Source organism: Vipera ursinii (genome assembly GCF_947247035.1).
Source record: "Vipera ursinii genome assembly, chromosome: 1".
NCBI lineage: Eukaryota > Metazoa > Chordata > Lepidosauria > Squamata > Viperidae > Vipera > Vipera ursinii.
Window position 1 is genome coordinate 186,112,600 of NC_139512.1, and position 13,498 is coordinate 186,126,097.

Below are 13,498 nucleotides of genomic sequence, written 5' to 3' on the forward strand. Positions count from 1 at the left end.
CATCCACAGCTGAGCATCCTTTTGGCTTTGGCCCAGTTGCTTCATTCTTTCTGGCGCTACTAGTACTAGCACTCTGCTCTTCCCCAGTAGCATATTGGACGCCTTCCGACCTGAGGGGCTCATCTTCCAGCATCATATCGTTTTGCCTTTTGGTACTGTCCATAGGGTTTTCATGGCAAAGATGGGTGGGTTGAGTGGGTTGCCATTTCCTTCTCCAGTGGATCACATTTTGTCAGAACTCTCTGCTATGACCTTTCTGTCTTGGGTGGCCCTGCACGGCATAGCTCAAAGCTTCACTGAATTATGCAAGCCCCTTCGCCACGACAAGGCAGTAATCCATGAAGGGGTATATGTGATTACTCTTCCTAAATTTATGAATTTGGGGTGCATGAATATCTCTAATATGGATAGCCAATTGGGGATTTCTATATAATTAATTTTTTAATTTTTCTCCACATGTCTAATAGTGCCCATCTAATATGATGATTCTGGATGAGCCTTATATTTCCTGTCCCAATTATAGCATGCCACCCTATTTGCATGTCATGGCCTTCTAATGCTAGTAGTCTTCTGTTCCTTTAGTGCTTAGTAAACAGCGTGTTGTCTGGGTTCATATGTTAAAAAAACAATCAATAATAATTAATTTCTATAGTTCCGTAATCAACATGTTAACTAATGATATATTTCCTTGATCTTCTCTTCATCCAATATTCTTCTTTTGTCAACATTTACCAAATATCATTCTTAAAATTCAATACATATAAATATAAACTTTTTCTTTTATAGAAATAACAGTAACATCAGCATATAGCATCTTTTTTATCAGTTTATATTTCAATTGTATAGTAATCATCATTAAATCGCTATAGGTCCTGTTTTCAAATTTCTTATTTAACCTTAGTTTCCCTTCTGTATTCAAACCATTCTTATCAGTCATAGTTTTCTCAAAGTTAGTAACCTTTAATATCCAACCTTTTCATTCATGTACATCAATCCAATATTTTTACATTTCATATATTATAAAAATTACTATACTACTTATATGTCTTATCTCTCTTACTATAAGACCCCTTTATATCCATAATTTATCTATTCTTTTAACCATATTCAAACAGGTGTTTGATCATACAGTACTCCCTCAGGTAGATTGCATCAAATCTCTCAGATCTGATTCTAGCCTTCTTTTGCCAACTAGTTTTCCAAGTTAATGTGTTCGCCTTGCACAGAGCTTTTTCCTGTATTTTTGTAAATGCTGCTGGGAATAGAAAAAACAAGTTAGATAACACATGCATTTTTTGTCTCCCAAACTTTAATGATTGTCCTGGTTGTTCTATAGTCCATTTTGTTAGTTTTTCTTTCAAATTTTTAAGTTGATTTTGAGGTCGTGAAATATAGGATATTTTTTCCATTTCCATTGTTATGGTAAAACCTTGCAAGTTTTCATTTGTTTGTATTAATTTGTAGTTCTCTTCATCTGTAATTTCCCTTTTTTTGGCCACTGACCTCTGATTTGTATTCTGTTACCTGGTCTGTTTGTTCATTCTTTATCATCATTTTCTGAGAATATTTACTTGTAAGTTTAAGTTGGAAATGTGCTCATTTATACCATCAAAGTTGCTTTTAATCTCATCATGATTTGAAATCATTGTCATTTGAAACTGTCACATCATTGCATATATTTCCTCCTGGAAGGTATTTGCCTTCTCTTGAAGTGTTGCTCCTGCAGATCTCTGATGTTCCAGACTGGCACCTTCAGAAAAGGATATTAGATAGTTTCCTGCCATGTTTTGATAGGTGTGCAGCATCCATTTTATCTCCCTCTTCCAGATGTTCTTTCACTGGTACCATAATTTTTGTGTTTAGCCTTTTAAACCAGCCAGTCTTAAAATTGTCCAACTTTTTAAACAAAGAATTGGTTTTTAATAATTTCATCAAAACCCTTTCAGATGTAAAATCTTAATGGTTTTCTTAATTTTCAGATTCATCCTGACTATAACGTTAATTTCATGTTAATATATTTCTTTCCCCCGTGAAGTTAATTCGCCACTCCCGTCTATGAAAGGGTGGGGGTGTAATCACCTCCTTTCTCACATTCAGAGGATTTCTTGCTTTGGGGATCTTTTCTATGGAATCAATTACAAAATAGAAGAGAGAAGATCGATATTCTCACCCAGTTCCAAGCATGCAGTTCACCGTTGTTCTGGTTTGTGCTCTTGGACTTTGGCTGCTGGTAGCTGATGTGCAGCTAACCTTTCTCCTGTTGGGTTGGAGGACTTCCCCCAGATCGAATGGATTGACTGCTGTCATTTTGTGATCATCGGGGTGCCCCTCCTTCTTCATTGCCTCTCCATTTAGGGTCCCTTGGCAGGGCAAAACTAGCCGTGGAGTGTGGAGCTCAGCAATCCCTTGGTTGCGTTGCTATGGGGCAGAACCAGAAGTCCTTCCCAAAGCATTTCTATACTAACCTTGTTTCCAGCTCTGACGTGTTCCTCCATTGCATTCCTCTGCCACTCTGTGCAGTCCCACAAACAAAAGAAGTTTGTGGGACTAAAAAAAAAGTTCAATCAATCAATTCCAACTTTGGGAGATCTCTTCTTTTTTGTGAGAAATTGGAATTGATTGATTGAACTTTTTTTTAGTCTCACAAACAAAAGAATTTTATGGGACTGCATAAGGCGGTGGAGGAACATGATGGAGAAATCCGTCAGAGCTGGAAAGGTTAACATAGAAATGCTTTGGGAAGGGAGGGCATGTGGGTGGTGGTGAGTTGGGCAAGCTCTCCAGTCTGTGGCAGCAGAAAAATGCAATGGAGCTGGAAAGCAGGTACTTTCCGGTTCTGGCGCTCTACCTGCTATTTTGGTGGCTGTGTGGGTAGAGCTGTGAAGGGGAATGAAAGGGAAGAGGGTGGGTGGACAAGTGAGGGGGATCTGTCTCATACCGCCCGACTTGTGCAGTGGCTTTCGATCGAGCCACGTCTTGCCCACTAAGATGGTCCCCCGATGCATTCCTCTGTCATGTTCCTCCACCACCATATGCAGTCCCACAAATGTAGTTTGCCAAAGGGGATTCCAGGCTGCAATATGTGCTGCAATGGATAGACAGGAAGTGGAGCAGCAAGAGCGAGGGAAGGAGGAGTGGGGAGAAGAAAGAGGAAAAGCGGCCAAGTGAAAAGTGGGGCTGTCCCGGCCAGCCAGGCACTGAAGCGCTGCCAAAAACAGTAGACTCTGTGTGTGCACCTGCTACACGCTCGCCCCATGTCAGTCATGTTCTCCATGCATTAGATCAACTGCAGTGCGGCATGGAAAATGCGGCTAACGCGGGGTGAGCATCTGGCAGGCAGGCACACAGACTCCACTTTGCCGCTTTTCCTCTTTCTTCTCCATGCTCCTCCTTCCCTCACGCTGGCTGCTCCACTTCCTATCTCTCCATTGCAGCACACATTGCAGCCTGGGATCCACTTTGGCAGTGTCAGGGTTTGGGAAATGGTGAATCCCCATTCATGGCACGTCCACTGACTAATCACCTTACCTCTTGGGTGGGCACTGGAAAAAAGCAGAATTCATGTGCGTGCCTGCCTCACACTCACCCTGCGTCCGCTATACTCTCCATGACATGCTGCAGCTGATCTGAGGAGGCTGGCCAGACACTGAAGCGCTGCTGAAATCAGCAGAGTCTGTGTGCATGCCTGCTATGCACTCACCCATCAGCCATGCTCTCCATGCCTCATATCAGCTGCAGCTTCTTATTCATAATTAATATACCCTGAGGACCCATCTTCTAAAGGGTAGGAATAACCACTTGGGCACAAGCCTGAAAATGGGTAGCTTATAGTGCGAAAGTTATAATTTGGTTTCTAAGTGATAATAAACAACTTATAGTATGATCTGTAAAATCTGCAATATGTAATAATCCATTCTCTTCCCAGCATTTTCATCCTGATTGAATGTCATAGGATCTATTTTTAACAGAAAAAACTCACCTGTGATAGAATTCAAACTGGTTTCTGAAAATTCCTCATTCAGGTCTATCAGCATCCCCTCAGATTTGCATCGTGAGAGGCAACTGGCATTAGCAGCACGAATCCTCTGGGCTGCCATCTTAAGATATGTGCTGTTTTTTAAGAATCAGAAAATCTAATGGGTCAACTTCTCTAGAAGAGATGTGACAAATTCTGTGCCATTTATTTTAAATGGTTGCAATTATCAATTCATTCAATATTTTCTTCCACAATATATACCTGAAGAGAAAAAAGACCATGATATGGTAATTTAAAATAAGCATCTTTGTATGACTAAATTGCAGAAATCTTATTTATTTGACTTATATGACTGCCCATCTTAAAAGATATAACTCTGGGAGGTCACAGTAGTAAACAATAAAACAATAGTAAACAAAAAGAACAATAAAACAAAAAGGTAGCACTTTTCTGATGCAACCAACATAATCAACTTCATATTTCAGACTCATCCTACCCCAGTGCTTAGGGGACGAGTCATTTCTTTATAGTTTTCCAGGCTAAGTGGGTTGCAACTTGCCAGATGTCTTGGGGAAGGGTGTTTCACAGGGCAAGGGCTACTACAGAAAAGGTCTACTTCCTGTGAAATATAAAGTATTGCTTTCTGAGCTGTAGCTAGACAGAATTTGCCCTGTAGCTAGGGGAACTTTAGACTTTGCTCTATAACTAGGGTATGTTTGTTAATAGGCACTCTTGAACTTGTTAGTATCCAATCAATGGAAAATCAGAACAATGTTGAGCAGGGGGTGGGGGAGGAAGGAGTATAAAAGCCTTTTGCAAGCTTTAATATGGGACCACCTCAGATTTACCCGTGTTTGCAAATATGTAACAAACCTTTTGCTATTTTTTGGTACTGGATTGCCTTTTATTGCTTTATTGCTTATCTATTTCTAACATTCCTAAATAGCTACATTTAAGGAAAGGCAGTATTCAAAACCACACTCCCTCTGATCCGCAGAAAAATCTTTCTCCATGGCACAGGTCCCTGGTGCCCAAAAAGTTAGGGACCTCTGCCATAGATGCAACTACAAACTTTATAAACACTGCCATCTACTGGTTCAAGAATATATACAGTATATCTCTACTGAATACAGCTATAATTGTAGAAAATACATGAACGCTGTGTTCCAACAGTATTCAACACTGTTGGGTCCAAGGGTGGCCTCCTGTAGTTAAGAGGTATTAACTACAACTTGAATTCAACAACCACATACCACCTCCTGGAAGCCCTTGACCAACCAGGCAGGGCATGTTTTTCATTATAAACTAGCAAATCTATGAATTATGGGAAATTAATTTAATTAACAGACAAGTTTTTCCCACCTTAAAAACTATCACAGGTGATACATGACAAGCCCAGAACACATTTTCTTTATTAAAAAAAACCCTTTCATGTAATGAACTCATACAGTTATAGAAATTTTGGGTAGATACTGTATGGCATACAGTGTATGCTGACATGCAAATTTAATGTTTGGATGTCTTGTTCAGTTTTTGATCACACAGATCTAGATTGAAGTTGCTACTCAGAAATTCCTATCTCTTAAGTCAGGGGTGTCAAACTCAATTTCACTGAGGGCCGCATCAGCATTGCGGTTGCCCTCAAGGGGCCGGGTGGGTATGGCCAGGGTGGGCGTGGCTAGAGTGCGTATGGCCTACTGGGTGGGCGTGGCCGCTCTACATAGTTCGCATCAAGGGTGCCTATGGGGGTCTGGGCAGGAGTGGGACAGATCTGAGGGTCTCTGGCAGAAGGAGGGTCTCTGGGCCAGGGCCAAGGCAGTGGGGGCCATTCCCTCACTGTTTCCAGGATGGCTTCGCGGGCCACATGAAACCACTTCGCGGGCCGGATCCGGCCCCCGGGCCTTGTGTTTGACATGTCTGTCTTAAGTATAATCCCAGCCCATCCCAAACGCCCCCCTCTCCCTCCCCCACTTCCCAAAGCTGAATACAGGGTTACAAATATAATAATCATAATCTAACTAACATTAACCAACTATATAAATAACCAAATTCATAATGCGCTTTAACTCCCTTTAACATAAATACAAACAAAAGTAAACATAATAATAATAAAAACATAAACAAATTAATATCCAAGTTATTAAACAATACTATTACTAAAATAATAATAATAATACCATATAATTAAAACTAATAAAAATTCCACTATAAAAAAATATTAATAATAACAATCCAAAATTTACTCATAAGCTAAATAGAACTTTATAGTCCCATATTTATTCTTAATATAATCTATCCATCTTCTCCAGACTGAAATGTATCTTTCTTGTGAATGATCCTTCAAATAAGCAGAAATCTTAGCCATCTCTGCTAAATTTGACACTTTACATGTCCATTCTTCTATAGTAGGCAAACTATCCTTCTTCCAATACTGCCCTACCAATAACCTTGCAGCTGTTATCAAGTTCAACATCAAGTTAGTTTCTTTAGTATCACAGTTTGTTATAACACCCAATAAGAATAGTTGTGGAGTAAACTTTATCTTTCTCTTAAAAATCTTTCTAATATTCCACCAGATTTTAATCCAAAAAGCTTTTATATTTCTACAAGTCCACCAAATATGAAAATAAGTAGCATCCATACTGCCACATCTCCAACATTTGGGCTGTAAATTAGGATACATACAAGACAACTTTTTAGGGTCCAAATGCCATCTATAAAACATTTTATAAACATTTTCTCTTAAATTTTGGGCCTGGGTCTTTTATTTGTTAAATTAAGCCAATCACTAACCAATGTTAAAACCACCGCATCATAATATAATTTCAAATTAGGCACCTTAAGTCCTCCTCTTTCCCGTGCGTCTTGTAGAATCTTAAGTTTAACTCTTGGTTTTTTCCCCGCCCAGATAAATTTATTAATACCCTTCTGCCATTCATCCAGATTAACATCTTTTTCAATATAGGTATCATTTGAAACAAAAAGAGAAACTTTGGTAAAACATTCATTTTAACAGCTGCAATTTTCCCCAGCAAAGATAATTGTAGTTTTTTCCAATTATTTAGATCCTTTTGTACTTTTAGCCATAATGTCTCATAATTATTCTTATATAATTTCACATTAGAGGCTGTAATATATACTCCCAAATATTTAACCTTTTTCACTATTTCATAACCTGTCAATTTTACCCTTTTCATTCATGGTCATATTTTTAGACAACATTTTAGTCTTATTATTATATACCTTAAAACCAGAAACTTTCCCATAAAAGATCCCTTCTTGTCTTTACTTGAGTCCAAAACACCATTCCAATCACCCATCATAATAACAGATTTGTAATCCAATTGAGTTAGTTTATGATGTAAAAACTTATAAAACTTTTTTTTTGCTGTTGATTAGGGGCATATAACCCAATAATAAGGACTTTCTTGCCTTGTAACACTAGTTCAATAATATATCTTCCTTGTGTATCAGATTCAATTAATCTAGCCGATAAATCTCTTCTTAATAACCACTCCCCCCTTTTTTATCAGGGGCAGAAGCTATAAAATGTGCTCCCAACTGAGAACAAATCAAATACTTTTGATCTTTTGCAGCAACATGTCTCCTGTAAGCAGACAATGTCATTTTTATGTTGTTTCAGGTAGTGAAATACTTTCTTTCTTTTTTGTGGTGAATTCAGGCCATTAACATTCCATGTCAAAAGCTTTGCCATCCTTAGTGGCCTGAAGCCTCTGGAACACTGCCTGGAGATCTGCCGTTGATCTCTTTGGTCGTGCCCCTCCCACAGGCTCTGTAGTAACCGGGCCTTGTGTTGTTGGTCCAGAATCAGCCTTCTGTTTTTGCTTCTTTTATGTTTTCAAATCTTCTCGTGGATCCTCCTTTAATCCTCTTATACGCAAGGCAAATTCCATATCTCTATATTGTGAAATGGTCACATCGTCCTCTGTTGTAATCAATATTATTTTCTACTTTGACAACTCTGCTTTCCAATTTTTCAGTATTTTCCACAACTTCATCCACCCGATCATCCAAGCGTTCAGTATGTGTAGCTAACCCTTGAAGTGCAAGCAGTATGTCTTCCCTCATCTATTTTTGTTCTCCAGGAGGTCAGCCATCTCCTCCTTCATTTTACTGTCAAGAAGTTCAGCCATCTCCTCCTTTATTTCTTGTGTTGCTTGCTTTAAAGCATCTTGAATAACTTTAAGCGTAAATGCCGGTGGTGGGGCAGAGGGTGGAGGGGATTTAGGCTTAGCTGTAGAATGCACCACAGACTGTACCACAGGAGAAGAGATTGTACTTTTAGGAACAGCAGAAATTCCCAAACACTTTGAAGCCATTTTTCTGCTTCTAAAAGTCCTAAAAGTTTTTAAATCAGCAATTAAAAAACAAAGTACCAGAAAGAAAGAAAGAAAAATTCTGTAAGAATTCTTTTAAAAAGAAAGAAGAGCTCTGAATACACAAAGTCTGATAAGTTGTTTAAACTTTGTTGCCAAATGTATCTCTTTCTTGACACTGTCCTTTCACACAAAGAAACAGCATTCTGGTGCCATTTTTCCTCTTTAAGTCAAATTGAAATGTGGAGAAGATTAATTCTGCCCGAGTTAAAGTTTCCAGCATTTGCAATTTTAACTTCTCCTGGTCAGCTCTGTCTGCTCTTATATACTCACAAGTCACTTTAAATAGCAGATGTGGATTCAGTGTCTTGCTTCACTCCTGAAGTTCGGAGCAAAGGAGTCCTGGGTGCGGAGAAAGCCCCGGGCTCTGAGAGAGCTCTCACCCTCCGACCCCTAAATAGTTAAAGGGGTCTAGGGGAGCTCTACCTCTACCCGAGGAGGACTCTCCTCCCCCTCTTCTCCCAAGGGGGAGGTTTTAAAGCCGTGGGACAGCTGATTTTCGCTGTCTCCATGTGCTTTTCACGAAATCCCAGGACAGGCGGCCAGAAGAAAGCCGCCATCGGCGCGGCATCGCCACAGGAAGTTCAGGTTTTCATTGTTGTGAGCACTTCTGTTGAGGATTTGCAGTGGGGGGTGGGGTGGGGGCGTTTGGTTTTTATTCGCCCCATCCGCTGAGTGGTTGCAGAAGGTCACTTCACCCTGAGACCCTGGATATGAATCAGTTGCCAAGCATCTGAATGTAAATCACAAGGCCCTGGGGATGATGCAACATTCCGCTGATCGGCGCTTCTTCTAGGCTCAGAAGCACTAGGATTAGCGCCGAGCTCCAGCTGGAGCCTGGCGCTGATCCTGGCACTTCCAGTGAGCCCTAACAGCCCCAAATAAGCGCTGATCCTGGCGCTTCCACTGAGCCCTGACAGCCCTGCAGCTCCAGCCATCTCTCACTCAGACTTGTGCGGTGCTGCCACTGGTTCAGCTCATTCCCTTCCCCCACTACCACTTTTCTAGGATGGTCGCGTATCACTGCCAGGTGCCAATGTACCACAGGTGGTACCTGTACCACTGGTTGAAAAGCCCTGCTCTATATGATCCAATCAAGAAACTCAGATGGAGGCTTCTATAAACAAAACTGAGTAAGCATCTGGGTGTATTTCTTCCACATGCAGGCAACAGTGTGAAAAAGGAAAGCCACACTCCTTGTTTTCACAAAACTTTCTTTTATAGTGTTATTTTAACCAATCAATTTTCAAGCCATAGCACTTATGTCACTTTCTCTTATCTCTCTGTATGTGTTCTTCTTGCCTTGGGCTTATGGAGGTTTCTGTGCAAGCATGGTATACAAAAGCAAAACAGCATTGCTTTGATTTCTCTAAATTCCCTTAATTCCTCCCTTTTAATTTGTAAAATAGAATAGTTTCTGTTCCTGAAATTGTGGATGTTACAATTCATTGAATAAGAGGAATCAAACACGGCAACAACAGTAAACCTCCAAAAGCTAATGGAATCAAACATAAGACTCTTTTCCAATCCCCAAATATTCCTGAAAACCATCCAGTGTCCACAATTCCAGACCAAGTTTGAACTGGAACAGGAGCTATCTTTCTCATACATTCTGTAATCTCTTCAATTTCCTGCATATCTAATTTATGTAAGGGAGGTTTCATTAGTGATAATTTCTAAAACAGTTTGAAGTCTAATCATTCTATTAAGCATCACACCCTTGATTCTGAATAGGGGATTAATCACGAGGATCAAACATATTGAGGCACCTAGTAGATCCAAACCATAAATCGGGGCCATCTTTAGCTCTATTGAAGAAAGTTCTGGGGGAAAAATAACAACAGAATACAAAAACTCCAACAACAATCAAGTTCGGAACAATGGTCTCCTCAAGAAGAGGCCAATTCATGTTCCACAGGTCCAAACAAGTCGGCGGGTGAAGGCTGCTTCCCAGTGAGCCTCACCTTAAGTTGGGCTTGCCAATAATCACTTGGAGGTTCCACCTATTTAATCCTAGATCCATGGATCCATGCCTTCATGCCTTCAACTTTAACTGCAATTGGAGTTCCAAGCAATACCTGGCATGGCCTGGACCACTTTGGATCAACAGACAATGGTGAGAGTTCTTTCACCCGTACCCACTCTCCAGGCAAGGCAAATGGTGGAGCAGCAGAGATGGGTGGAAGTGCAATTTGGACTTGTTTGGAAATAGACAATAATACCTATGCCAGATTATGCAAATACTGGGTAATATTTTTCTCCCCCACATTATTAACTTGCAATCAGGCTACAAAAGGCCACCCATAAACTATTTCAAAAGGAGATAAGGAAAATTTCCCAGAGTGCAAAGCACAAATGCGGGTGAGGGCCAAGGGGAGATCACTTTAGGTCATGTCAAACTAGTCCCTTGGCAAAACTTGACCATGTGGGTTTTCAATGTTCTGTTCACGCGATCAACTTTAGCAGAGGCTTGAATCCTGTAACTAGAATGAAGACTCTAAGAAATGTTCAAAAATGTACTAACATCTTGAGTCACTTGTGCTGTAAAATAGCAGCCATTGTCAGATTCTAGTCCTTTTGGTGTTCCAAAGCGTGGAGTGATTATTTCTATTAAGGCCTTAGCAACCTCTTTGGGCCTTTTGGGTTGTGGTAGGAATACCTTCAAGCCAGCCAGAGAAAAGGTTGACAAAAATGAGTAAGTTGGATTTAGCACTTCATTTAGGCATCTCAGTGAAGTCCACTTGCCATACTTCCCCTGGGTAGCAGGTAGTTGTAAAGTGACCAGGGGGAACAGTCTTTCCTCCCCTGGGGTTATTTTTTGGCACACTTTACATTGGGCAACCATGGAATGACAGGCCTGTCGAAAATTGGGGTTGTAATAATGGTCCTGTAGTCATTTAGTCAGTGGGTGGGGACCTGAATGAGAAGCTTGATGGCTTCGCTGGACAATTTTCCACAAAAGGGATTTTGGAAGTTGTACTTTGTTGTGCATGATCCACCATACATCCTCCCACCTTCCTTCAGGAAACAAAACATCTCTTTGGTCATAAAGGGAGGCAGTTCATAGACTGGTTCTATGGGAATGAGTGACATCATGTTCTTTTGATGTGTTTGGTCCAATAGTCAGCTGAACGATTTCCTTGGGTAATATAGCCAGCATCAGATTTATGGCCCGTACAACGGACTATAGCTAATTCTTTTGGCTTTTGAACTACTATAAATAATTCTTTGAGGTAGGGCTTCATTTTTATAGTTTTCCATCTGCCCCTGAGTAGCCTCGAGCCTTCCAAAGAGCAGTGTGTGTGTGCATGCAGCAAGGAAAGCATAATGGCTGTCAGTATAAATTGTGTCCCATTATCCTTATGCAAGACAGGCTTCTATGAGGGCCATCAACTTAGCTGCATGTGCTGACAAGTGAGCTGGGAGTTGTTGCATATAAATTGAACCTTCATCCATGACCACAGCCAATCCTGTGTACCACTTGCCATCTTTCATAAAGGAAGAACCATCTGTCCAGAGTTGTCATTCAGAATTCTCCAAGGGTATCAGAACCCATTCTATTTCTATCCATTTCTTTCTGTGGGTTCTGCCATTCTCCTGAAGGGGAGGGTGGAAGGCTCTCTGGCATATTTTTCTGCTTTGCTATCCCTCCCACTGTTTTCTTCATGCCTACTCTCTTGATGTCAATCTAGAGTGAGAAAGGAATGTGCCTCCAGCCAGCTGGCTTATCTCTTGCTGCAGAAGGGAAGGTGCGAAGACCTAACAATATCATCACAAGCATGGGAACAAACCCCGTTATCAGCTCCATTCCCACAATGGACTTAACACCTGGGGATTGGCTCATATAAGCTGACCAATGAATATTGGGGTGGGGTTTGTTTGGGACTCTTTTAACCTATTGATCTGGGTGGGAAACCCTTAGATCCTGCCTTCTATGCCTGACATCAGCTTCTCCTAACAAAAGTTCCTCTTGGAATGAAACAGTTCCAAGTCCTGCTTTTTTGGGATGAGATTTTGAAGTGGGCCCTGAAATTAGGTAGGATCTGCAGTAATAGTCAACCTGGAAGGAAGACCCTTATCAGGGGGCTAAGCAAATGATGTCTGATATCAGAATGGAAAGGGAAGAATCTGCCATGGGAGGGAAGAATCTGCCATGGGAGGGAAGTTCTCCCACCAAGGAGAGCCCAGCTGATACAGTTCTCAATCTATGACCACCACCATTGGATGAGGTGGTGGTCATGGAATGTCACCATAAACCAAGGTGGTCGATGGGTGTCGTGAAGGAGAAGGACTGGGAGAAGAGATCCAGGAAGGTGATGCTCAGATGCGGCAGGCACCAGCTGGGTTTGAAAATCGAGATGGAGAAGTCGCTTCCCCTTAGTGAAGACAAGGACTGACCAGCTGACTCCTGGAGCAAGCCATCGACATGTTGAGAGTCATCTTTGATGGAGGAGAAAGCTGACCCATGCCAAGCCACCGCTAACCCAGGCTCAGCTAAGGGGGCAGATGAAGGTGTGTGTGAACCAGCACTCCCAGGCCCTTCCACTGGCACCACGGAAGCAGCAGCTGTTGCTACAGCCACAACCACCCCTGGGCGAGCTGCACCAGCTGATGGTGATGGTCATCGACACAGGAGATTGAGGGGTCATCAATCCATCCAAAGTTCCCACCATTAGGAGTAAGGTACTGTGGAGAGCCATGCCAATTGGGGTTTTTCCTGACTCAAGTGTTGAACTACATGAAAGAATATGGCCATGATACCCAATGACCGCGGTCAGATAAGGATTGTGTAAACAGCTCTAGATGGCAATGCAGCAGAAAGGGTGGTACCGATGCTGATGCCCCAGAACTGCAAAACTTCAATCAGTTCATGGTAGCTCTCAGAAGCCAATTTGAAGATCTCCTGGTTGATTGGAAAGTACAGAGCGCATCAAAACTGTCAGGCAGGGGCAATGACCCATAGTGGAATACACACAAGAATTCCAAGCCCTGGCCAGCAAGCTGAACTGGATGGAAGATATATTGGTCGGGCATTTCAAAGACAGCCTGAATGATAACCTGTATTAAGCTTGCATCCCTCGGGTGGATCCAGAGGGATGGTACATCCTAGCTGAGGAAGCAGAGA

General features: G+C 41.5%; 1 protein-coding gene across 1 annotated transcript in view; it reads right to left on the reverse strand.

Moving 5' to 3' along the window:
* SH3BP4 (SH3 domain binding protein 4) overlaps positions 1–13,498 on the reverse strand; it is an 80,692-nt gene that overhangs the window by 37,792 nt on the left and 29,402 nt on the right. Inside the window, exon 3 of the mRNA XM_083350774.1 lies at positions 3,980–4,237. Coding sequence (XP_083206900.1) covers positions 3,980–4,097 — 118 coding nt within the window. The 5' untranslated portion in view covers positions 4,098–4,237. The remainder of the gene's footprint in view (positions 1–3,979; positions 4,238–13,498) is intronic.